The following is a 23,694-nucleotide window of genomic DNA, read 5'->3' on the forward strand; positions in this document are numbered from 1 at the left end:
TTTCTGTATGTATAACCTCTGAAATCCAGTTTGGTGACTAATTTGGGGGAAAGCTATTAGAATATGTCAAAAAAAAGGATTTTCCGATTTCATTACAATTTGGTTAATGGTGATACATACGCCGGAACCAATGGCTCCCAAAAATATCGGCTCAATTTTCTGGCATGCTTCATGATAGAAAATCTCGCCCAGCATTGTGGATTACAAACCCAACGTGTTTTCCGCTCACTGCACTCATTCCTAAACCTGCGTCTTCTCTCTTTCTCGTTCTCAGGAGGTGATCCACCAGAGTAGTTGTCCGAGCAGGGAGCCAGGATGCCGACTGAGAGCGAGGCGCCGCAGAGGCGCGGCTCCGTGGGCGGCGGGTCCACCGCGGTGTCGGCCGCCGCCGCCGCCTTCCACCTGCAGGCCCCCGGCCTCGGTCTCCTCGGCACCGGCCGGGAGTCATCGGCCTTCGTGCCGGTCGTGCCCTCCCGGGTGCAGCAACAGCAGCAGCGGCCAGGCGGGGGTCCGCTGGTGCCGCCGTACCACCACCCCCACCATCCGGCACACCAATTGCATGCCCACCCGAACCACCCACACCTCCACCACCACCATCATCACCACCATGCCGTGGCTCATCACCACCTCCTGTCCGCGGCAGCAGCGGCGGAGTACCTGGCCTCCTCGTCCTCCGGAGGCGGTGGACCCCCTCAGCAATCTCCGGGTGGTACCGGAGGTGGTTCCGGCAATTCTTCATCCGGGACGCCAACGTCGGGAGCATCTTCGACGGCTGGACCACCCGCCTCCCCTAAAGGTATTGTGATAATCCTGAAGAGATTGAGGAATTCTGGGAAAAAATCTAAATTAGATTTTATTTCCCAGTGCTCATTCTCTGTTCAAGTTATAAATGAAATGTCCTCTTAATTTTTATGTACCTGTCATTTTAATTAATGTTATACATGCGAGATAGAATAGTTATGTTACTCAAAAGGTTGCCAGAAGGAATTCTATTATTCATGGATCAAATTAAGTCTAAAATTTGTTTAAAGGTAATCCTAGAAGAATATGACACAAAACTACTATTTTAAAGGTCGTAAATAAAACTTTCCGATTCGAATTTGTTATTGATGCCTCCTAGTCAATATTGAATATAGCTAATTAATTACGACACAATGGAAAGTGTTTTTGGTTGTAATTATGTGAACCACTTTGTTACAATGGACAATAGGAATAAACCTAGTAATTCTGGGTTTTAATAGAATATTCTTATCATGTTAAAAACAGAATTTATCTGGCTAATATTTCATTATCGATGTTTTTGTAGTATTTAGATGAGTTAACTTGAGGACACGAAATTTAAATTGATGTGTATTTACCCTAAGTAGCCTCCGCTTCAGAGTCTTAATTAATATTTTGAACTATTATACATTTGGATACCAAGGGCAATCGAAAAACTGAAATGCCCGCTAAGCATCCTCCTTGACCAAACATTGTCATTTTCCCTTTATAACTTAGTTGAAATGATGTCACTGTTTAGCACAAATTCATAGCAGATATAAATGGTCATAATGTAACCTAAATTGAAGTGTATATAAAATTAGGATCCAATAACTTAGCCTCTATTAGTATTTAACATTTAACCACCAACGTTATTTAAATGAAAATTTAAAATCAGAAGTGAATGAGTATACAATTTTTGTTATGATCGCTTTGCAATTTCAGATGTTTCAGTCAAGAAACCAAACATTCTTAAACATTTTCCAACCTTGTTTCTACTTCATAGTTCTCTTTTTTCAATCGTGGACTAACTGTTAATGAAATAACGTTTTTGGAGTACTCACCTAAAATACATTAAAATATAAAAATTATCCTCTTCTCGCCCTTTTAAATCCACAATATTTTCGATTCAAAAGGAGATTCCGAGACATCCCGAAGATCCAGCTTCGACTTCATGTCCCTAATGGCCGACAAGAGGAAGGAGCTGGCCCTGCGGGAGGCTGCCGTTGCGGCCGCAGCCATGCTCATGCCACCTAGGGGCCCCCCGCCCCCAGGGATGATGGTGGAGGGCCTGCCCATGGGCCCTCCCCCGCCTCCACCGCCGCCCCAGGTGTACGCCCTACCCTCAAAGGTGGGCGGCGGGGGTGGGGGAGCTGGGGGCGGCGGTAGCGTCTTCCACCACCCCTTCCCGTTCCCCCCCGGGCTGGCGGCCGCAGCGGCCGCCGCTGCCGCAGCCGTGGCGGGTGCCGGCTCCGGCGTCAATTTCCCCGGATCCGCTCCCGGGCCGTCCTCCTTGGACAGGCGCCTACTCCGGGGTCCTGGGAGGGCATCTCGGCCCAAGAAGCAGTTTATCTGCCGCTTCTGCCAGCGGCAGTTCACCAAGTCGTACAATTTGCTGATTCACGAACGGACTCACACGGACGAGCGGCCCTACTCGTGCGACATCTGCGGGAAGGCTTTCCGGAGGCAGGACCACTTGAGGGACCACAGGTGAGTCACCTTGCTCCAATTTGGTTGTTGTATATGAGTATCTCTTCTACGTGCGCATATGGTGTTCCGTAGGTTCCTCCTGATAAGATATTCGCATCGTTGACGGGGTTGACGCTGTTCCAAAAGCCTTTGAAAATCACGCTACTTGTCCCACGTATAACGAGGCAATTTGCACTGAATTACTAATGTTAATCTAGAGTAAGTAAGAAAATTTTTATATAATTTTCTGGAAAAATGTTTATTTTGAGAAAATAGGATTAATTTAATTGTTGTTTGCTATAAATATAATATTAAACCTGTAATGCGGATAAGCCTTATGAAAATTAAAATATCTTGCTGGGATTAAAACCTTTTTCCGCGATTCGAATTTGTACTTTTTTGGATTTATTATTTGGGGCATTTTGTTCATGCTATTCAAGGCTTTATGGGTCACGTGTGCTAATATGAGGGCGTAAGTAAGTAGACTCTACACCGCGGAGTATTAATGCGCCATTTATCTTATTGCTCCTCAAATCGGCATTACTTTACTCTCTTGTTATGTTCCCAGGTAATAGTTATTAAACTCAAACTTTCTGGGGCTATTCAAGTTCTCTTTTCCATCCCAAATGTACAAAGAACAAATGCAATTTGACGCCACCGAAATGTATGTACATGTAATTAATTTTTTAAAATTAATGTTCAATCAATGCATTCTTTAAATTCAGTGTAAAATAAGCATTGTGTTTCCTTCGTGCTTCCCACGGAAGTGTAATTTAATACGACATGTCCTCAATATTTCCGCCCGATTACTTGTTCTTTTTCGGCTAACTTAAGACATTTTCTCAATGATTTTTATATCCACCGTTCTCTTCGGTACATGTAAATACTGTGCGAACAAGATTGATATCAAGAACCTATAAATTGTGTTTTGTGTATTAAAAAATAAACACGGTGATTATTAAAAAAGCGTAAATATTTATCAGATCATAGATAGGAACCCGTATAAAAACGAAGGCCATTAAAATGTTTATGCGTCGAATTATAGGAAGGCGTTTAGGTGTTCAAAACCTTCGAAAAAAACACGAGTGTCACCATTTGAGCCGAAGTGCTTTATCTCAGATTAAACACTGTTATCAATGCGACGGGCAGAACAATGAAATTTTATCCTAATAAGCACTCGACCGTCGCCGCGATCAGGTGTTCCCCTAGAGCGAGTCGGAATTCCTGTATTTAGAGCGGTCCCTCTTTGTCTCGCGTCTCCCTCATGTCGATATGGGCGCGAGATAAACGCGCCACCGCACTTTTTTTTACGGCATGCCTAAGACGATTGGGCGTGGAATAGCCTTACGTCATTCCGGATCCCCCTCCCGTATCTCCCTCCCGTGATGTGGCGTCCGCGTTGAAACCCACATTTGCGCCTGCATGGCGAGCACAACGCCCGACAATGGAGCGTCGCGGCCCGGAATGGCGCATTAATGCAAATGCATTCGGCGCTATCTATCTCACTCGCCCTCCCTCTATTCCTTCCCTCGCCCTCCTATTCGCCCCCGCGGTCGACTCCCGTCCTCGGGGCTCCTCCCATTGTCTCCGCCGGCCGCCCTCCGTCCGACGTTGGTGCGCTCGTAACCTTTCTTTCTCCTTATCCTCTCTACTTGCGAGCAACTGCCTTTTCATTATTCCCCGTCACCACGGCTACGCCCTGTGTTCTCTCTCTCTGTATCTCCCCGTCGTGCATATAATTTACTCTCGCGGGTGCGAGCGTATTTAATTTTCCGCGGCGAAGGAAGCTTCCGCCTTCAGGGTGGCGGTGATTGATTCGTAATATTTCGGTCGCGCCGTTCCCGGAATCGTTTAAACTCTCACGAAAGCATCGAAGGATTTTGCTTTGATGACCGCGGCGAAATTTGGTAAGCTGACCTCCGTCGTAGTATTACTTTTAGAATTTTATAATGGCGATCAAGCCATGAATTAACTTCCTTCTACGAGGAATGTAATGGTAATTTTTCATGTCTATAGATCCTGATTGCTCAGCAATGAACAAACCTCTCCTTGAGCAGGGAGACAGCGGTTGTAGTTCGTTCATTTTAATACGATCATTCATTATAAACTTGTCTTATTTTTGTGTAATTTATTTCCCACTGGAATAATAGATATTTAGTTATCAAAACATGCACCTCATGTATTGCCTGTGTAGTTTCCTGTCTGACCATAGCACCAGATACAGGCCGGATTTGGCAGCAGCACTCAAATCTCGATTATGGCCAAATGAAACGTTAATCATGCGGGGAGTGCAAAGAATAACCAAAGTTTTCTGGAATCAAGTTTAGCGTGGGACGTTTTTGTTTATCTAAATCTTTTACCACGGTCTGGAAAACATTGTCATTCTATTTTATAATTTGCTTGAAACTAAATCGTAACTACTTAGTTACATTTAAAGGTACTTACATATAATCTTACGTATTAGTAATAGAAATACCCCCGCAACCTTTAATACTAATTATTTTCTTGCGTCGTTTATTATGTTCTATTTTTTAAATAGTAAATTGTAATTCCTCATTTATTGCGTACATGGTGGTATTTTACGGTATTAGGCTTCCCAAAAGTTTAACTTTTTACTAGGCTTTAGTGTACGAAAGCAATATCTGTTTAGTTCCAAATTTTGTTTTACGTTACTTCTCAGTCTTGTATTAGTTTTTCGGATGAAAATTCTTTCGGCTTTTTGTCAAATGATTTAATTTGTCGCAGAATATACCCTTTAGGACGGTCAAACATTCCTTAAAGTGTTATGCTGAAGAACCGTGATTTTGTGTCAAAATATATTTTAATTCTGATTTTAAATCATTGAAAATCGTTCGTTACATTCCTTGCGACTGGTTCTTGATAAGTCACACCTCTTGTAGCTAGTATCAGCCCACCAAATGTTTCTATCCAAAACGTGACGTGCAATCCATCTCGTGAGGGGGGGAGGTGGGTTGAAAGAACACAGAGTGGGCAAGACGAACAATTGTGATTATCATGACAAAATGGGGGAGAACAATGAAAGTTTCAAATTCCACCGGTTCGGGTCAAGGATTGCTTACGTGTCCAATTACATGAGGTGTTCCTTGGATGGCGCGGATAGGGAGAGGAGGAGGGTGGCTGGGGGCGAGGCCCAGTCCGCTGGGCAGGGCGAAAGGGGGGCAAGGTGGAGCAACGTCGGGGGTGCGAAAAACAAGCGAGAGACGGGGGGGGGGGCGAGAGAATGGTCCGGGAGGAATCAGGAGGGGTGGTATACTTTTCGCATTTCGGAAGAATAAGAAGGGGTTTTGGTGGGGGTCGTTGCTTTTTATTTTTCTTCCCGCCGCGGGTCTCTATGGAAGAAGGAAGTTTCATGCGACGGCAGGGGGATGGGAGTGTGAGAGGACGGTATGGGTAGGGGGTTGAAATGAGATACGGGTGGGAGGGAAGGTGAGGTAAAGGTGTTGGGGGAGGTTGGCCATAGTTTGAGCACAAGGGTTAGAGGGGCGGGGTACGCGCGAATGATAGAGTGGTGGTCCCAGACGGTATCCTTGAGGTACGCCCGCTTGTTTTACAGGAGGTCACGCTCGTCGGCGCGGAAGGAACACCGTGTCGCGAAACTCACAGCCAGTCCCCCTCCACCGCCTTCTTTCGCACCGCAGACCACCACCACTTGCTCCACTCCGTATTTACTTTCCAAACTAACCACCCCCTCTCACGCTCCTCCCCTTCCTCCCACCCCCATCCCCGTAATCTTGATTTACGCAACACAAGCTCCGATGGCGATGGTGTCGGAAGTGGTCGCTTCTAGGCGCCACTATCGCGAGCGTGGATCTCTCTCCAGTGCGGCATCGGTCGTCAGCTCCGGCGATTTGAGTCAGCACCCGGGCCCGAGACAATTAGTCTTCCCTGCTTCCCCAACCCCGCCGCCCCCTCGAGATTTTTTCGGGGAGGATGAGTGGCTCTGAGGGAATTCTTGCACCGGGGGAGGTGTGGGGCGGCTGTGGGAATCTCCCCGTCGTCTTTTGTGTTCATCGGCGGTAACCGCTCCCACGGAAACGCGGTGTCCCCCCCCCCCTCGCGTCTTCGCTCCCTCGCTCAATTTGGGAACGAAACAGTTTCGGAATGAGGAGTCGAAAAAACACCAGGTTCCGTTTGCACTCACTCCCGACGAACCAGATAGGCGGTTGGAAAAGTATTCCTTTCCCCCATCCCCCTTCAGTCATCGGCTAAAAGGGAGAGAGGAAGAAAGGAGGGAATTGCTTTAGCCTCGGGCAAAAATCTGTTCAAACTCCGGCTTCGGTTTTCGTCCTAATCTCAAAGCAATTTGGTCTCGGTAATTTTAGTCGACTTTAATGCTCCATGGGAATTCGGGAAAGCGACTATAAACCGCGTAATATTGTTGCGGACGTTACTGATACTGTGGTTTGCTAGTGAGATTGGTATTCTCCCGTTTGGTAATCAGCAATGATTTCTCTCCGGAGTTACTAGCTCGGCGCTCCAGATGTACCAGTGTAAATTCTCTTTTGGTAACATTTTGGCGAATATTTATCACCGGTTGTCAAACTTACACGGTAAATATTAGGGTTATTTGCGCAGGAATGCACAAAATGATACTAAACAGTCATGATTTAAAATCTCCAAATTTACCTCGCTGAAAGCAAATTTTGCTACGGATATACTGATATACTTCTTTTAATGCGAGTTAAAAAAAAGTTAAATTGAACCAAATATCAAATCCTTGCGCTTTCTATCCCATATCTTCTAGTCAGTTAATTCCTTTTAAATGACAAATTTTACTTGAGGAATATTTCACGGTTTTATCGGAGCAAGTCGCCATTTACATTGCTTACTGCGATCTATTAAAACTCACTCTGCAGATAGCGTAGGGCTTTAAGCAGCCACCTGCTCACAAGGTAAATCCTATTGAAGTCGCATAACTCTTGACAAATCAATAAAATTGCGGGAATTAAGGTTCCATTACTGCCTCAATTTAAAATTTTCGTATGGTAGTAAAACTGTAATTTATTTATGATTTACACGGCCACAAATAATTTTGTATTATCCTTAATGCTCAGCAAGTACTACCTATCAAATTAACTTTCTAAACCTCGGGTTCAGGAAATACCAAAGTGAAATTAAAAATTGAAATCCAATGTACCCCTGATTTCTCGTTAAATACGAGCGCATTATTAGCGCGAAGGAAACTGAATCACCGATTTCCCCAACCTTGTCCGGGTATCATCGGATGGGGTAATCCCAAAGTCTCTTTCCTCCACGTGTCAATTTCCAAATCCTCCCTAATCGATTCCCTCACTCCCGTCGAAGCGGAGCGAAAACCTTTCCGACGTCCATGGGAGGAGACCCCAGAGGCGGTTCGCCTCCGCGTTCATTTATGTTCGTTGGGGAAAGGTGGGGAAGGGGGGCGTCTCTGCAGCCCCGCAGCCATCAATTTCGCACGGGAGACTGGATTGGGAGCTGGGAAGGAAGGGAACATGCGTGCACACGCGCGGAAAACATTTCCCCCCGTGCGACCGAGCCCCTTGAGCACGCTCATGGCGTGAGTACTCGGCATTATCCGACGAATCCCGATAAATCACGGAGCCCGACTGCCGCGCGGTGACATCCCTCCGTCTGTGAACTTTCACTCGCCCCGCGATTTACCAGCACGGGTGTTCCCTCCGAGGCCACAGGAGGAGGGAGAAGGGGTGGGGGGAGCCGTCTGTTGCTCGGACGGATGGGTGCGTGATAAAGAGTTGGCTTGATGTAAATTAGACCGGAGATATGATCTCATTTCCTACGGCAAACAAAGGGGGCGGTTCTGGGGGTGAGGAAATGAAAACTTCCCCCGGCCGGCCGCGTGCTTGCAGGCTATCCCTCCTTTCCTCCTGCGCGCGCGCGCGTGTGTTTGTCTTTGAGGCGTTCTCGTGACTCCATCCCCTTATTGAAATGTGAAATGCCCTGAGGGATGATTTGGAAATGATGGGAATTTCCCTTTTGGAGTTCGAAGACGTTAAGGATAGAGTTTAGAGTAGGCGAGAATAGCGGTGAGCACTCGACGTGATATATTGTTAATCGTTCATTCTAACATACGGAAGTAGGTGCACGAATCTACCGTTTTCCTTGCCATTTGTTTTGTGTCTTCCGATAGGTGAATAGTTTGAAAAAAATCATCATTTGGGTGAGCGAAATAATATATTCAGCGCCAGAGTTAGTTATGATTCATTCCACCATGAACCGAGTTACTCCGTTTTGGTGCGTCTATATAATGTGTTTTTTATGCTGCATAATTTTATATCTCTAAATGAATCAGTGGAGGAAATTCCTTTATTTAATTGTGCTTCGGACGTTCGTTAAACACTTCGAATTGTTGTGGGTGAAAGGGTGAAGTGAATTTTAGAGGCTGGTGAAGTCTTATCTCCTGGTGCTTATCTCAAGTTTGGGCAGTTACTCTCATCAATTAATTATAAGTTCCCATGCGGGCAGCATAAGATTATTTCCCGGCAGTTCGTCAATATAAGGAGAAATAACTAGTTAAGTAGTTAACAAGCTACCCTTTCCTGATTTATAAATGCAATATTCCTCACCGGTAAAAGGAGTGTTGTTTAGAATTGAATCTTAGCTATTGCAAATCATTTAAATTTTATTGTATAAGGAGCAATCGATAAGAAATTACATGAAAAATAGGCGACTTTAAATGAACAAAAAATTAAGGTATCACAGAGTAAATGTTTTAGGGAAATACTCATTGGTATCAGAATAATTTTGAGGTTTCCTCTGAAATAAAGTAGTCTTCATTAGACTGGCGCTGAGTAACTGGAATCTTGGAGTAGCTAGTTCGCATTAGTTAGGGCACATTTAAACGACCCGGAGAAAGTGTTAATTAAGGAAGTGAATGAGATCCTGAGAAGATCCGCTAGATTTGTGAAAAATTGTTAGGAAATGAAAGGAAGTGTGACGGGGTTAATGGAGAAACTAGCGTTTCTCTGATGCAGTCTTGAAGGAAGGAAACGATACCAACCGAGAGTTCAGGATAGATTCACAACTTTCGATTTTACTCATTATCATAGTTTCATAGTTAATGGAACACCTTGTACAACAACTAATTTTTATTTATCAGAAATAATAATTATGAATATCATTAGACAGTTTAGTTTCCCTGGATAGAATAAGAGAATACCTAAGTGATAGATTTTTAATATATTTTCTTGCATCACGTAATCTGAGATCACAATAAAACTTACGATTGAGCGCCCCAAGCGCACCGAGATGTTACATGTCATCACTTTCTTGAGGCTATCAGATTTACTCCTGGTTAAATACTTTAAGCCTTATATCATAACACAATGTCCCTCTCTCTTTTAGATTATGACGTAGTTGTACTCATACACAACTTCCCGGTGTTGTTGGATGAAAAGGGTAAAAGGTTATGGAGTGATTCGGGGATACGTGCCTCAGTAAGAGAGACACGGCGTTATAATAAGTATTTCATCTTTACGCAGTTTTGATATCCAAAAATGTCAGGGGAATGAGAATCGCTTAAGTTTCGCAAATGCGAGTTTCATGGGTTGAATATATTTCTTGAAGTGTTCATTTATGCTATCCAACTTTTTTCCAATGATCATATAATTGATGGAATTAGATTTTACCAAACTGATAATTTGATTCTGAAAACAGTGTGGCCACCTCGATGAGACCTTTGCTGCGGCGTCTCTCCCGGTAGTTAGACCGGCCATCTCATGTCCATGAACGTCTGTCACATTACGCTCGGGATAGATGTCGTAAAGTACACTTAGATGTTTCGTGGGCTCAGTTTTATAGAATTTACAGGCAAAATTGTAGCAAGAGTTTTTTTGATTCCGAAACGTCTTTGCAGTCTCACGACTTAGTGTAATTTTGAAAATATGGGATCATTAGAGTTAAATTGAGAATTTTTAAAATCTCGGAATCCCTCCCAGTCTTTTCTCATCTGTTCTTTGCAAAATACTATTTTTCGCAAAATAATTTTTCGAAGAGCAAGACAATCGTCGGGAGAAATATATTTTGTCTTTGCAATTTGACGAAATCGGTCATGTAACGTAAAACATTATTGCCTCATAAAAATTCTTTACTTAAAGATTACTCTAATTGACGTAGACCAAACTTTATTATTTCTCCCCAAATTGAAGGTTATATTTAACCAGTGGTTGAAGCCAAACAGTTTTGTAATCGCTAGTTAAGCCCAAAACGACCATTTGAAGTGCTCTATGACTTAAGTATGGAGTTTTTACGGTTAGCACGATGAAGTCCCACTAACGAACAGTCTGAAACGCTCATAAAATCGGACCTGTCGGTGACCTTCACGTTAGCTGATGATTGGATTCAACGAGCCATTATAAAACCGGACCGTAATGCACTCCAGAAAGTTACGACCATCGCGGCGAGGTGGTTGTTTGGTTCACTTGAGAGGTAGTTTCGAGCTCGCGTCCGAAAGCCATACGGCACCCCTCTTGCACTGGCGTGCGACTTCCGACCCGGGAGGTCGCGTGCCCATTAGGAATGTGCAGGGGTAACCTTTTCCTCCCCCGTCAGCGCGGCACGAGCGTCGATGACCGAGAAGGTCCAGCCGTGGTCTTCCCCGCGAACCTTGAAAGGACCCCCCCCCCTCGAAGCTTGCGCCGCCGACTCTCAGCACCCGAGAACCCTCAGCTCTAACGTCGACCCGACTCCTTTTTCGGGGGAAGGCGCCGTGGGCGGGTCGGGGACTCTCGTATACGCGCCGCTCTGAGAGCGGAAGAGAGGGAGAGAGGGACCGGCGACCCCCCTGCATGGAGCGGCATGAAATATTCATGAAGTCCACGCGGAGAAGAGATGGAGGGGGAGCCAGTGGGTGGGAGGGAGCCGACTCCTGCCACCGACCTCGCAACCTCCCACACTTGCCTCTCCTTCTCGTCTCCCACCACTTCGCCCTCCCCCTCGCCACGTCCCTTTCCTAGTGTTTAACCCCTTGCCCACCCGATCCCGCGCGCACCGTTTTCCATCGAAATTGTGCCAATAATAACGGCTCGCTCGTGCGGGCGCATCGCCAGGAAGGAACATGCAGGTGTACTTCGGCTTGTGCGTTAGTTTTAGCTTAAAAGGCGCAGGTGCAGGCAGTCACCATGCTCGTAGAAGTGGGGATGATATTTTACATGAGATATAATGTTTGGCGAATGATACCGCACTCAACTCAAATATTACCTGTAGGTGGCACATAACTTAAAAGAGAAATGAATAAGGCAACACTAAATCTTTCCTTACTCTTTAATATTTCTGTACAAATACTATACGCTAAGTTTTCAGACTACGAAATACGTAAACCATTGGCTTCGTTAAATAATTCCTTATCTGCCCCCTCAATTGTCAGCTAAATCGTTGTTTTCAGTACCTATGCCGTGACCACTGAATGCGAAAAGAAATTCGTTTATCATTCACTAGTACTATGAAAACTAGCGCTACTACTAATACTATCAATGATGTTCACACGTCTAGGCTGCAAAGTAAGCTTGAAAAATATCTCGAACTATTTACCACAGAAGATGAGTACCTCGAGCACTGAACTAATTTGTATCTGTGCACTCAGTTAACCGCTCCTGTGACCACTATAATCATGTACTCGGCAATCCATCTCTTGAGGTACTTACGTTTTGAGCAAAGTCTAACCTGAGATAGGATAGCAGTGACAAAAATATTATTTTATAAGCATCCTTTGACTCATACTTATTACTAGCGAGGAAAATTTCCTTTAATTTTTCGGGCAAATGTAGTTGAAAGTGTACGAATTGCACTTGTGAGAGTAAGGTTTTTTTTAATAATGCTGTGATTAATGTAAAATTTAGGACCGTAAGTCTGAAGGTTATTTCAATAGATGTGGCTAGATTAAAAATCTATGCCCTCAGGCGCGTGAACCCACCCACTCAATTAAAGGGAGCAGAGCCTTTCACCGCCCCACCTACGATTTCCTTGAGAAATCTCATGGTCGGAATATAATGTAGCATATTCTTATCTGGGAGTGTTAGAAAGTGTATCCTCTATTTAATCCGAGTTCAGTATATATCCGGAAGCTCTTTCCACTATGTGAGACCACCGAGTAATTTAATGGTTACCTGGATGGTTTATTTAAATTAACTCCAATATTTGAAGGGAAAACAATCTATTAATCTAATTTAAATAATGGCATTGAAAATTTGTGTTAGAAGCACGCGTCTTTAATGTGCCAACTCCCCGAAAGTAGTACTATTATCAATATTAGCAATGAAGTTGTTCAACATTTAGGGCGAATTAGCATTACGAGAGCCTCAGTTGAAGATCAATGGCCTGGGCATTATCCAGATTCAAATATTTCGAGTATGTCAGTGAGTATGTTACCTACTAACTAATCGTATCAGCATTTCTGGTAGTCTTACCTCAATGAAATAAGAACTCATATAGTTTCAATTTGTAAGCATACCCACAAGATGGAAGTGATTTCTTAAATCGTTCAATTGGCAAAATTGCAAGTAATTAACGTCACGGTAAACAAATCACCATCGAGATTTCATGAAAGTGTTTCTATATAGGTATTTAATATTTTCATAAATATCGTTCGTCCATACGGATGACACAATCATCTTCTTTTATTTTAAGCCAAGTATTTAATTTTAAGCGCGGGTCAAATTAAATTCTAAACTTACATATTTTTCACAGATGTGCACCTTACATAGGTGCTTCCTTAAACCTACGTTCAAATAATTATTACACCTGCGTCAAATTAAAAATATTATATTCAACGTAATTTGTGTTGTGGCTTTAGGATGGAAAACAAACCTAAGTGAAGTTTAGTTAGATAGAGAATCGCGTTTTGAAGTAGGAAGAGAAGTGAAAACAAAATGTCTAATTTTTAGATGGGTTGAAATTACAGATCATTTGAGACAGAATTCTAAATCTGCTAAAAAGTGGGTAAAGGATACGTTGTAGGCGATATGAAGAATCTTTATAATGTCATAGTGCCAGTCAGAAGCGTAACGGAGTAACGTTTTTGAAGTTTAGAAGGGATTAGGGAGGTAAGAATGTGAGACGCTAAGAAAGCTGATAGTGTAGTATGACGTTCGTTTCGTCGTTTCGCTGAAAACTAATGCCTATACATCAAGGCTTCTGAAACAAAGTTTTTTCAAATTCCAAAGAAACTGCGGGAGATGCCGCAACAGTAACTTTTAACGGAGTCATCCGCTAGTGTGAATTTCAATGCAACAATTTCAGAGTGTAAAAATCATTCGCCTTGACTGGGATTCGAACCCAGGTCCCTCAATATCCGGTCGAGTGCTTTAGCCACTTAAGCTACCGAGGCGTCCTCTTTTTACACTCTGAAATTGTTGCATTGAAAGTTTTTTCAGTGGACCAAAAACTTCCTCCACATGGAAGACGACTTGTAATTAACGAAATGTCGCCTCAAAGATACAACAACACTCTTCTGTTCAATACATTGATGTGCATTACACGTGTCAGGAAATTTCACGCCTATTATGAGCCCTAACTGGAAAGAAACTTGCGCATCTCACTGGGGCCGATCACGTGACTAACCATAAATCCGAACCACCGGTCCGGGGTATTTCCTCCACCATGGAGCACGTAGTGGTAATGCGTAGTAAGCAATCCCCCTCCCATTCCCAACGTTTGCCATCGTCCTTTTTGCTTCATTTTCCCGTGACCGACCGCAACTCATGACCTGGGTGGGCGGTCTGAGAGGATGGGGTTATGTGCCGAGCTCCTTCGGTGCTCAGCGTCGCCCCCTCTATACTTCTCCATTCCCATGGCGGAAGGATGGAGTAGAAATCGCGCCAGAGGTGTGTAAATAATGGGAAGGGGTTGTGAAAATATGGATTGGTTGGGAGTTGCGGACGAGGGTATGTGGGGGAAGGGTTAAGGGGTTAAGAGAGTATTTCGTATCGCGTCCACACATGAAGGACCTTCGCCGACTGCTCGTATGAGTCGTTTCTGACAGTCTCGCGTTCCGTGAAGCGTCGGGTGGAGAAGAATTTCTTTTTTTCTTCCTCTCGGTATATATTCATCTCCCTCTTACATTTCTCATTGCCTTATCCCAAACAGCTCATCACCTTTTCCCCCTCCTTTCCCTCTAGCCATCTTCGCCACCCATCCTGTAAAAAATCCCGGCGCGAGCTAGATATTAAGCTCCTTCATTCCCACGGAGTTGCTAGAGTGACGTGAAATTTCTTTCGATTATACCCACCGCTTTTGTGTGGCAAGACGAATCGAAAATATGAAATTATGACCAGCGCCTCAAGGTTGACTTGTATCGGAGGGGACCCTGCCCTCGTATTTTCAACATTGCCTGTTAGAAATTAGTATGACGACGTAAAATCGCACGTGTTGAACCCCACATCCCCTTGTGGACGTTTGCTTTATAGTCATACGCGCCTTGAATCAATTCACATTTTTGCTCTATCGTCATCTGAAATTTGTTTTCACGAATTTTATCATTTGAAACTCTAGTTCAAAATCACTTGTGGAGGCTAATTCAATTACAAAGCTAACCTGAAGCTTCTGTAAGAAGAAGTGTATCGTTTGTCCACTGGAAATTGAATTTGATTTCTTTCAAAAGTATCTAATATTCAATTTGTACTCACATTAATTAAAATTTTATCTCCTCTGTCATTTAAGTGATTTTATTTTTTTAAAAACATTGTCATTTTCTTTCCTGGATAAATATATGAACTCCAGTTCGTAGACTTGTAACCATTGCCACTGTGACCCTACCCTCCTGCTGTATAACCATAAACGCAGTAATCAACCCTGAAGGTCGGCTTGGTAGGTGATGGTAGAGTTCACCCAGTACTAAGCTCGACGGCGTGTGAAATTGACACATCAGGGTAGGGGGGCCAGTTTCTTTCCCTGTGCCGTTTATGGTTTCCCAGGAAGATCTGGTACCCGAAAATCACATAGCTTGGGTAGAGCTGCAGGTCCGTGCGACTTGCCCGAGAATCGAACTCGGAACCCTCCGGTCAGTAGTCCAACGTTCTACCCCCTGGTCCCGGTATCCACATATGTATATATGTGTGTGTGTATATATATATATTATATCATACATATACATATATATATATATATATATATATATATATATATATATATATATATATATATATTAATATATATATAAATTATACTAAACCCCCACACGAGCAGTATAATAATGGAACGGCAAAAATAGAACGCAAATAAAATAGTAACATTTAAAAGGACACTTACTCGGTAAAATGTTTGAGCTTTCGGCCTTCTCCGAGGCTTTCTTCAAGGAAGCTTACTTGAAGAAGGCCTCGGAGAAGGCCGAAAGCTGAAACATTTTACCGTGTGAGTGTCCTTTTAAATGTTACTATTTTATTTGTGCTCTATTGTGCCGTCCCATTTAATATAGTATAAATATATATATATATATATATATATATATATATATATATATATATTTTAAGCGTATTGCGTTTGAAAAAAGGAAGTTATGTTGCCGCAGTCTGTATTTGTGTGTATATACTAATTTCAATTAATTTTTACGTGATATATCATGTTTTTTTCGTATTAGTCATGATTAAGATTTCATCGCATCGCGATCTCATCAAAGAGGAATTAGAAATTTTTATTTCAGAAATAAAATTTTCTAATTCCTCTCTGATGACATCGCATGCGATGAAATCTTAATCATGACTAATACAAAAAAACATCTGTTATATCACGTTAATATTAATTTCAATATTTCAACGATTTGAGATGGGAACGATGTAATCTATGCAGTTATATTTTAACGTAGCAATAAATTTTATCCTTTTAAAACACTTGAACGGTCCGTAAAATTTAATTGTGCTCTATTTTATTATGATCGAAGTCTTTGATACATTGACCGTACAACCTGAAACTCAGGCCATAAGTCATACTGAACTTGATAGCTGCTTTCGTATCCGTAATTCTTAGACTTTTGTCTCACCTTTTAATGATACTCTAAAGCTATACTTCATCACTAACTAACATGTTATGTTTTTGTTTGATCAAAGACTGCGAAAGTCTCCTTTACTATTTTGTTATCCCTTTTTTTCTTTTTCCTTGATTTCAAACCATGAATCATCTTGATTTTGCCCTTGCCCTAATTGCTAATTAAATTTCGCCTCGATTCCCGCATATATCTATTTCGTCCTCTTCCCTTGTATCCCTGCACACCAATCTCGGGGCCAGTAATTGCCTGGTTCACCGGCCAATCTTTTAAATGAAAGCCGTCTGCGGGACGTCGCGCGTTAAAGTCTCCTCCGTCAAGTGCCACGTTTTAGCCATCAGGCGTTGAAGTTCTCGCTGCAAACTTTCGTTACTGTTTTACCTCTGCATTGTCCCCAGTCTTGGATATTGTTGAATGTTTACTCTTAGTCGTAATATTGTCGGCTGTTTTAGCCGAGGGATGTCGGTTATGTTCCCCCTGCATTCATGGCGAAGTAACAATTATACGCGTCCCAAGAGCCGAAGGATATCTTTCGAAAAAATGTCCAAAAGAAACGTTTCAAAGTGTGAATATTTTAAAGGGAATATTATATTTAACAGAAAAATTATTCATGCTGTTTATAATGTAAAACATATAAAGTGTTTATAATCAAAATAATATTTATCAAGGGTCATCAATTCTCTCGGTTAATGGAAATTTTTTACCAATTAACTGTTGTGCTTTCAACCTTGAAAATAATAGGTACGACTTTATACCTTTTAAATAAACTCTGACTTGAGAGTGACTTCAAACGAAACACTTCAATTTTTAAGATTCGCCGCACTGAGTTGTGGTTTTATGCCTGCATGTGCTTTTCGATGTGTGAACAGTACCTACCACACGTTAAAAGTTGTTCATTATTTTGGAATGCACGTCTCCAAAAGTCAGATTTAAGATGTGTACACACAGTTTCTCAAGTAATATTGTTACTTCAAAAAGGTATTTTGTAACCCCTATGTAATTGGATTGATTTTGAAACTTGAATACAGAATTTTTGTGGTTGGCATCTTATTTTAAATGCTTGTTTTTACCTTTAAAACCACATTCTCAATGAATTATAAAAGATTTACGGCCTCCTGGCAGTAGAAGCAATCCACAATTGAGATTAATTTTTCATCTCCTGGCTAGCTTCCAAGTCTTAGAGATGGCGCTATTACGGAGCGTTACTATGAGCATACGAATAAATTACGACTTCCGTTGGACTCACAGCATCGTATTCTTCACTTACGATCAATTTGCGACCGTTTATCTTCGCGGTGGGTCAGCTCGCTGCCACTTTTTTTAGACCTCGGGAATGAGGCATCAAGAATCTCGGACATTATCCTTTCCAGGAAGCCTTTTTGCCTATCGTTTGGATATATTTCTGACGCTTTTTGTTCGGACGAAATGGTCGATAGATTTTCGCGCATGGCCGCTCGTATTCCCGTGGACATGAGCTCAATCCTCCGCCCGCAGTCCTAAGTGTGGGAACGGACGGACTGGCCTTAGGCACGCGCGTGGCTGAGGAACGCGGATTTCCGCCGCATTTTCCAATTTAGATCCCGGCTCCTCCCACCCACCCCATGATCCCTCCGCTCCCTAAACCCTCCCACGTCAAGCCTCGGTCCGCCTACGAGATTTTCCCGGATTAATCTGTGAGGTCTTTGGCTCCTCGTGCCATGACATCAACCGTCAATGGGATGCCTGCATCGGGTAATTCAATGTGAGTTCTGATTCAGAAGCGGTGCTCTCTTCCATTATAATGTCCACGGTGGCATTCGCCAGGAGAATGGGATAAAACTTGGTCCGAAAGGTTGTCGGATTGAGGCATCAAAGTCGACCATCAGGGGGAAGTTTCCTGGGAAATAGTTATCCGGGAGAGTTCAATCTATTTTGAGGGTAGTTTGCCTCGCATACATTACATGTACCAACATTTCGCCGCTTCCCGGCCTGACGCTTAAAATTGAAAGGATTCAGAAGTGAAATGTTTTGAGTGAAATTTTTCTGTCCTGGAAGGCTCGTGCTATAAGTTCTACTTACTGATCTTCAGTGCCCAAAAACAATGTAAGGATTAGGGCATTTTTAATAGGGTTTGGTTGGTACTTGGTCATTCCAGTCATCGCTTTTTTCGAATCCTACTCTGCAGTTGGGTCAAGGTTACTCACACGCCTCTAGGGGGCAATCTTTGTCACCCGGAGGCCTATTTTGATAGGTTTAACCTGTTAGCAACCATTCATCTCTACATTTTCCCAGAAAATACGTTTTCTTATTCCGATACGGCATGCCGTTCTAAGAACTTCCTTGCTTAGTATTATAAATGAGCTTTACCTGGCTTAATTTAATTAAAGGAAAATTTAATCTGTAGGTTGATTGATGCTCAATGTTATAGTAATGTTTTCGCGGTGGAGTGTAGCGTTCCATTATTGAGAATTTTAATCTATCTAATACCCCATGTGCGTGGGCAGATGCCTGCCTGATCATACTTTACTTTGTATTGAATTGCATAATTGGTTTTCACGAAATACAAATTGAAAAGAGGATACTGATGGTAGAAAAATTCTAAAGTCCCATACATTAACCCATTTCAAATATATTTTTAATAATTTAACATACTTTGCGCACGGATTTTAATTTTAATTGTTACTTGGCTTTCCAATCCTCATTTTTTGAGTCAGATTTTCAATCATGTTTCCTGTAGCTCATGATAGAATTTTGCCAATTAATTTCAAATTTTGAAATAAACATCGATCCGTCGAACTATTTTGTCCATGGCTAAGTATTTTTCCCTCATCCCAAAAGATACCGGGAATTCTACGCTGGATGAGATAAATTCTCGACAAAATCATCTCACTCCTTTTAGTCTGTTTACCATTTCCTTGTACTTTTCAATTAGTTTTCCTCCAATGTATGCGTGCGATTAAAAAAGATTAATTGAGTTAAAGAGAATGCCAGGATAAAATTTATTAACATGTGTGATTGTCTCATTTCCCTTCCGTGCTCATTGCCAGCGGGGGATACACAAGAGTTGCTTTGCCAGGGAGTTAATTCGTGAGGATGCTAACGGAATTTGCGAGCCAAGCACACTGGAGAAGTCATAATTCAGCCTACCAATCTCCGTTTTCATTTCCAGCTCCCCTCATCATCATAGGCTACCCTTTCCCTCTCCTTCCCCCCACGCCCTCTGCAGACATGCACACAAAGCTCCTTTTGTCCCAAGAAACACAACACCCGGTCCTTCCTTAAGATCTTTCTCCCGTGGAACTCGATACCCCCGAGCTTACTTTATTTCTTTCTCTCCAAAGAAATATGTATGATTCATCCGCGAAGCTATCCCGCGGGCTACGCCGGCATCAGGTTTAAACCCCACCCCCTCCCAGGCGATTTTTCAAACCTCGACCTGTCACACCCGGTGGCAGTCGCACAATGGCGGCAGCATCACCGCCATTCTTGTCTCCTCCGAATTAATTCAACTCCCTTCCCTCCCGAAAAACCTTTGTGCGGGAGTAGAGCAGTGGAAATGGATATTGTAGGGTGGGGGTGGCACGAAAGAAAAGTAAAGGGGAGGAGGGAGGGATTCCTTCGTGGGATCGGCTTGGTAGATAAATATAAAGGAGAATACACAGGGAGTTTTAACCTTCGTTTTGCTTCGGCATTGGCGGTGGTCTCGCCCGTATCTTCGCGAAACCTGAAGCAGGCGACATCGTCTTTTCTCTCTCTCTCATTGAGGGAGCGTTTGTTCTGTGCCAAATGCCTTCCCGCGTGGGTGGGGTCGGTGGGGTGACGTTCGGGAACGGTTGGGGGTGGGGTAAGGGTTGAGGATTTCGTGGAATGGGGGCAGGAGAGCGGGGGGCGCCGCAGATAACGGCATAGAGGTTAATACAAACACGCGGTCGTTGGAGCACACACCGTCTGCGGGAGCAATACTCGAGACACCCTATCCTTGTTCTCGTTGCAATTCTCGAGATTGGCCACGCCCTCATAAGTCATCCTTGGGGAGTCGTTATAAAACCCTATTCCCCCTCCCTCCTCGCCGCATTTCCTTACTCCCCGGCTCCATGCACTGGAGCCACCTGTCTCACCTTCGTTTTCATTCCCTCTCAAGCCATTTTCTCCACCAACCTCCCCACCCCCCCGCCCCACTCGGTTATTCACCGTCCACCTCACCACATCAACCCCCGCCCTCAACTTGAACTGACCGTAGATGACGGCCATGCCGACCTTAAGTACAAATGATACGTCGGACTCGTAGGAGGCCGGTTCGTGTCCCGCCGAGGGCGCGGAGGCTGCGTAATGACGTGGGGGAATAGGTCTACGGGAATCTTAGCCATTAGGAATGATCCTGAGGTATGAGAATGTTAAAAGTCCCCACTACAATTCGCCTGAGGGGGAACGTCTTCTTCGGATAGAGTCTTCTCAGTATTGCCGTCAGGAAGGGTGTTTTCATTTCGGCCGACGCTTCGATTCGCAACTCGATCACCGTATTCATGACTTCCGAGAGCTACCGTGCAACGCCACCGTAGTCTAACGGAAGCCCTGATGGTGTCGTTGGAGTTGACAGTCGAAACGTCGTCAGACATGAAAGGCCAGATCAGATTGCGATCTATAAATTCATCTAGGATATTCGTCGCGGAAATACCTGCTCCTATACTTTCTTCTTTTTTTGCCTTAATAAAATGAGCGATTTTGAAAAGCTTGCGTTATGTATTGAATAGACTTTGAACCTTAAAACAAAATCATTGCAATACAATATTTTTGAAGGGCGACCTATTTTTTCTCCTTTAATAGTTACTTTGCTCTGAGTCATAAGCATTATCCATATCACCAAGTTTCGTCATAGTAAGGGATATGGATGGAGAGAAAGGTAGTGGATATGATAACGAAGACAATGAAAGAGTTGGTATGGAGAAGATACCTTTGACGAACTAGGCTCCTGCTTTAGTCAGTTAATAGCAGCAAACCACCTGTTTTCATCCATTAACGCTCGGTATGGGGCGGAGTAAACCCATTTTTTCGCAGATTTTCATGCTCATTGAATCATTGACGACATTATTGGGTTTCAAATTATGATTTCTGGAGGTACATCCACAGTTTCCTTTTTCGTATTAAAAATTCTCGAAATTAGCTTTGCATATTAGTTATTTCCATTGCTATTCTCTTAAGGATTTCCCCAGGAAAACTCCTAATCAATGTTACTACGCCAACTGAAAATTTATTTAATCATCGCAGTCCTTTCCAAGGTTATTCATCAGGTTACTTGGATGTTCTTATTTGGATCATGGCGGGGTGAGCAATGCATGCGCCATATCTGGCCACGAAGACGCCGGTGTTTGAGTTTCTCCGTTTACTCGTCTATAGGGATTCACGATGAAATTTGGACGAACTCTAGTGGTACATGAAAAGTTTCTATTCGTTAAATAAAAATAAATAGGGGGTAAAAATATTCAAAAGAGGTGAACCAACATTATGCTGAGGAATATCAGCTAATGCTGGAAAATCAGGAAAATAGCGTACTCAAAGAATTAAGTTTAAAATACACGCCGTGAAACGTAAATATCCTTAAGAATGTGGGCAAACGTCATTATATGTATCTTAATATGTTTAATTTGCATAATATCTCATAACAAGGGTTATTACCTTTGATCTGTATTAGATTGACTTTTTCGGCTGTTAGCATTTATTCTTAAAGATGATCCTTATTATTAGCTAAGCGGAGTTTGCTTTCAGTGTTTTTCCTTCCGTTGACTTTTGCTGGCAATGCAAACAACTTGCACAGGTTGCCTCATAAGTGAAAGACATAAGAGATCACTTATGCCGTCAAGAAGCCTCCTTAATATCCCTTTGGAAAGCGTATGCTGCAATGTTGTCTAAAGGAAGGCAAATATGACTTTGAAGACAACGCTGCAAACAGCAAACCTTGCGAAATTTCTCCGGATAAGAAGCTAATCTTCGATAATTGTTTCCACGGTAACGAAAAACTAAATAAATGCTGTGACTCATGCTTTTTGTCTTCTGATAGCCACGTATGAAACTTAAGGAAGGCCCCAATGCGGGCACCGAAATCCAGTGGATACAGCTTGAGAAGGAAGTCTTAGTTCGTTCTACCGCTGGTTTTTTAATATATTTATTTAAAATAAGAGATAATATACGTACATAAGTTTTGCATGTCCATGCGTTTTCATTCATTATACAATAGGTTCTTTTAGGCAAATGTAGTCCACCATTATCACGATTTAGTACTTTTACCTAAGTGTTTTTGTTTTGATGATTGTTTTGATGGATTTGCCTAACTTTTCCAATAAAACAGATGAAACTGTATACTTTTAGTGTACCATCCTGTGTCTGCTCGGGTAAGGGTAGAGCTGTGCAGTGGTTCCAAGTTACGAATTTCATTCTAAAAAATCGTAATCCACCCAGATGGAGAAGTTCTGTAAGAATAGGCACTTTGTACATGGTTGGATTGCAATTGATATATTTTCTCGGAGCATGTCCCGTTAATCCCCATTGGTTTAATGAAAACGTTAATGATCGCATATTCATTGCTGTAGGGATGGCATGAAAGTGATCTTGCCTGCTTGGGACCGAGCGACACAATAAAATATCATGTCCATATTTTTTCTTATCGATTCGCTCGTTTGCTCTATTGCTTTAGGGATCCGATGTAACGATGTTCTATGGACGATATTGCCAAAGTGAAATGAGGATGATATTCTCGTTATGAACGTTTGCAATCAATTTGAGTGGGCGCATTACATTCTGACTTTAAAACTCTATGAAAACATAAATAATGACGAAATTGGAGATACTGTCCTTGTTGCAAAAGACGATATATTTGATATATGATATGGACTATAAATTTTATTTTAATGTACTCTATGCGATGTACGCCAAATTCGTTTTTTTTCTTATTTGATGTCAGTATAATGCGATATAATCACCAGATAATTATCATCGCTTCGATGTATGGATAATATTTTCGCAAGAACGATATTAATTTTTTTATCTACATACCAATTTTATTTCGATATTTTATTGGGAAATGGACATCTCTCAGGCCTACCCCGGGCTATTATTAGGCCACTGCCGAGGACTAATTACCATCTTTCACGAACCTCGCCCCCCCCCCCCCCCGGATTTCCCCACAAAGATGCGATCGGAAAGGAACGATTCTGGATCGAGTGGAAGGGGTATTAGCCTCCTTCCATGGAGCGAAGGAAGGGGATAGGGAGGGCGAAGGGTGA

General features: G+C 42.8%; 1 protein-coding gene across 1 annotated transcript in view; it reads left to right on the forward strand.

The window, feature by feature from the left end:
* Positions 1 to 315: 315 nt before the first annotated feature.
* LOC139696851 (protein bowel-like) overlaps positions 316 to 23,694 on the forward strand; it is a 93,506-nt gene continuing 70,127 nt past the window's right edge. The window contains exons 1-2 of the mRNA XM_071595730.1: positions 316 to 796; positions 1,896 to 2,469. Of these exons, the coding sequence (XP_071451831.1) occupies positions 316 to 796; positions 1,896 to 2,469 (1,055 nt within the window). The remainder of the gene's footprint in view (positions 797 to 1,895; positions 2,470 to 23,694) is intronic.

The sequence above is a fragment of the Hetaerina americana genome, unplaced genomic scaffold (assembly GCF_022747635.1).
Source record: "Hetaerina americana unplaced genomic scaffold, ioHetAmer1.1.p SCAF_7, whole genome shotgun sequence".
NCBI classification, from domain to species: Eukaryota; Metazoa; Arthropoda; class Insecta; order Odonata; family Calopterygidae; genus Hetaerina; species Hetaerina americana.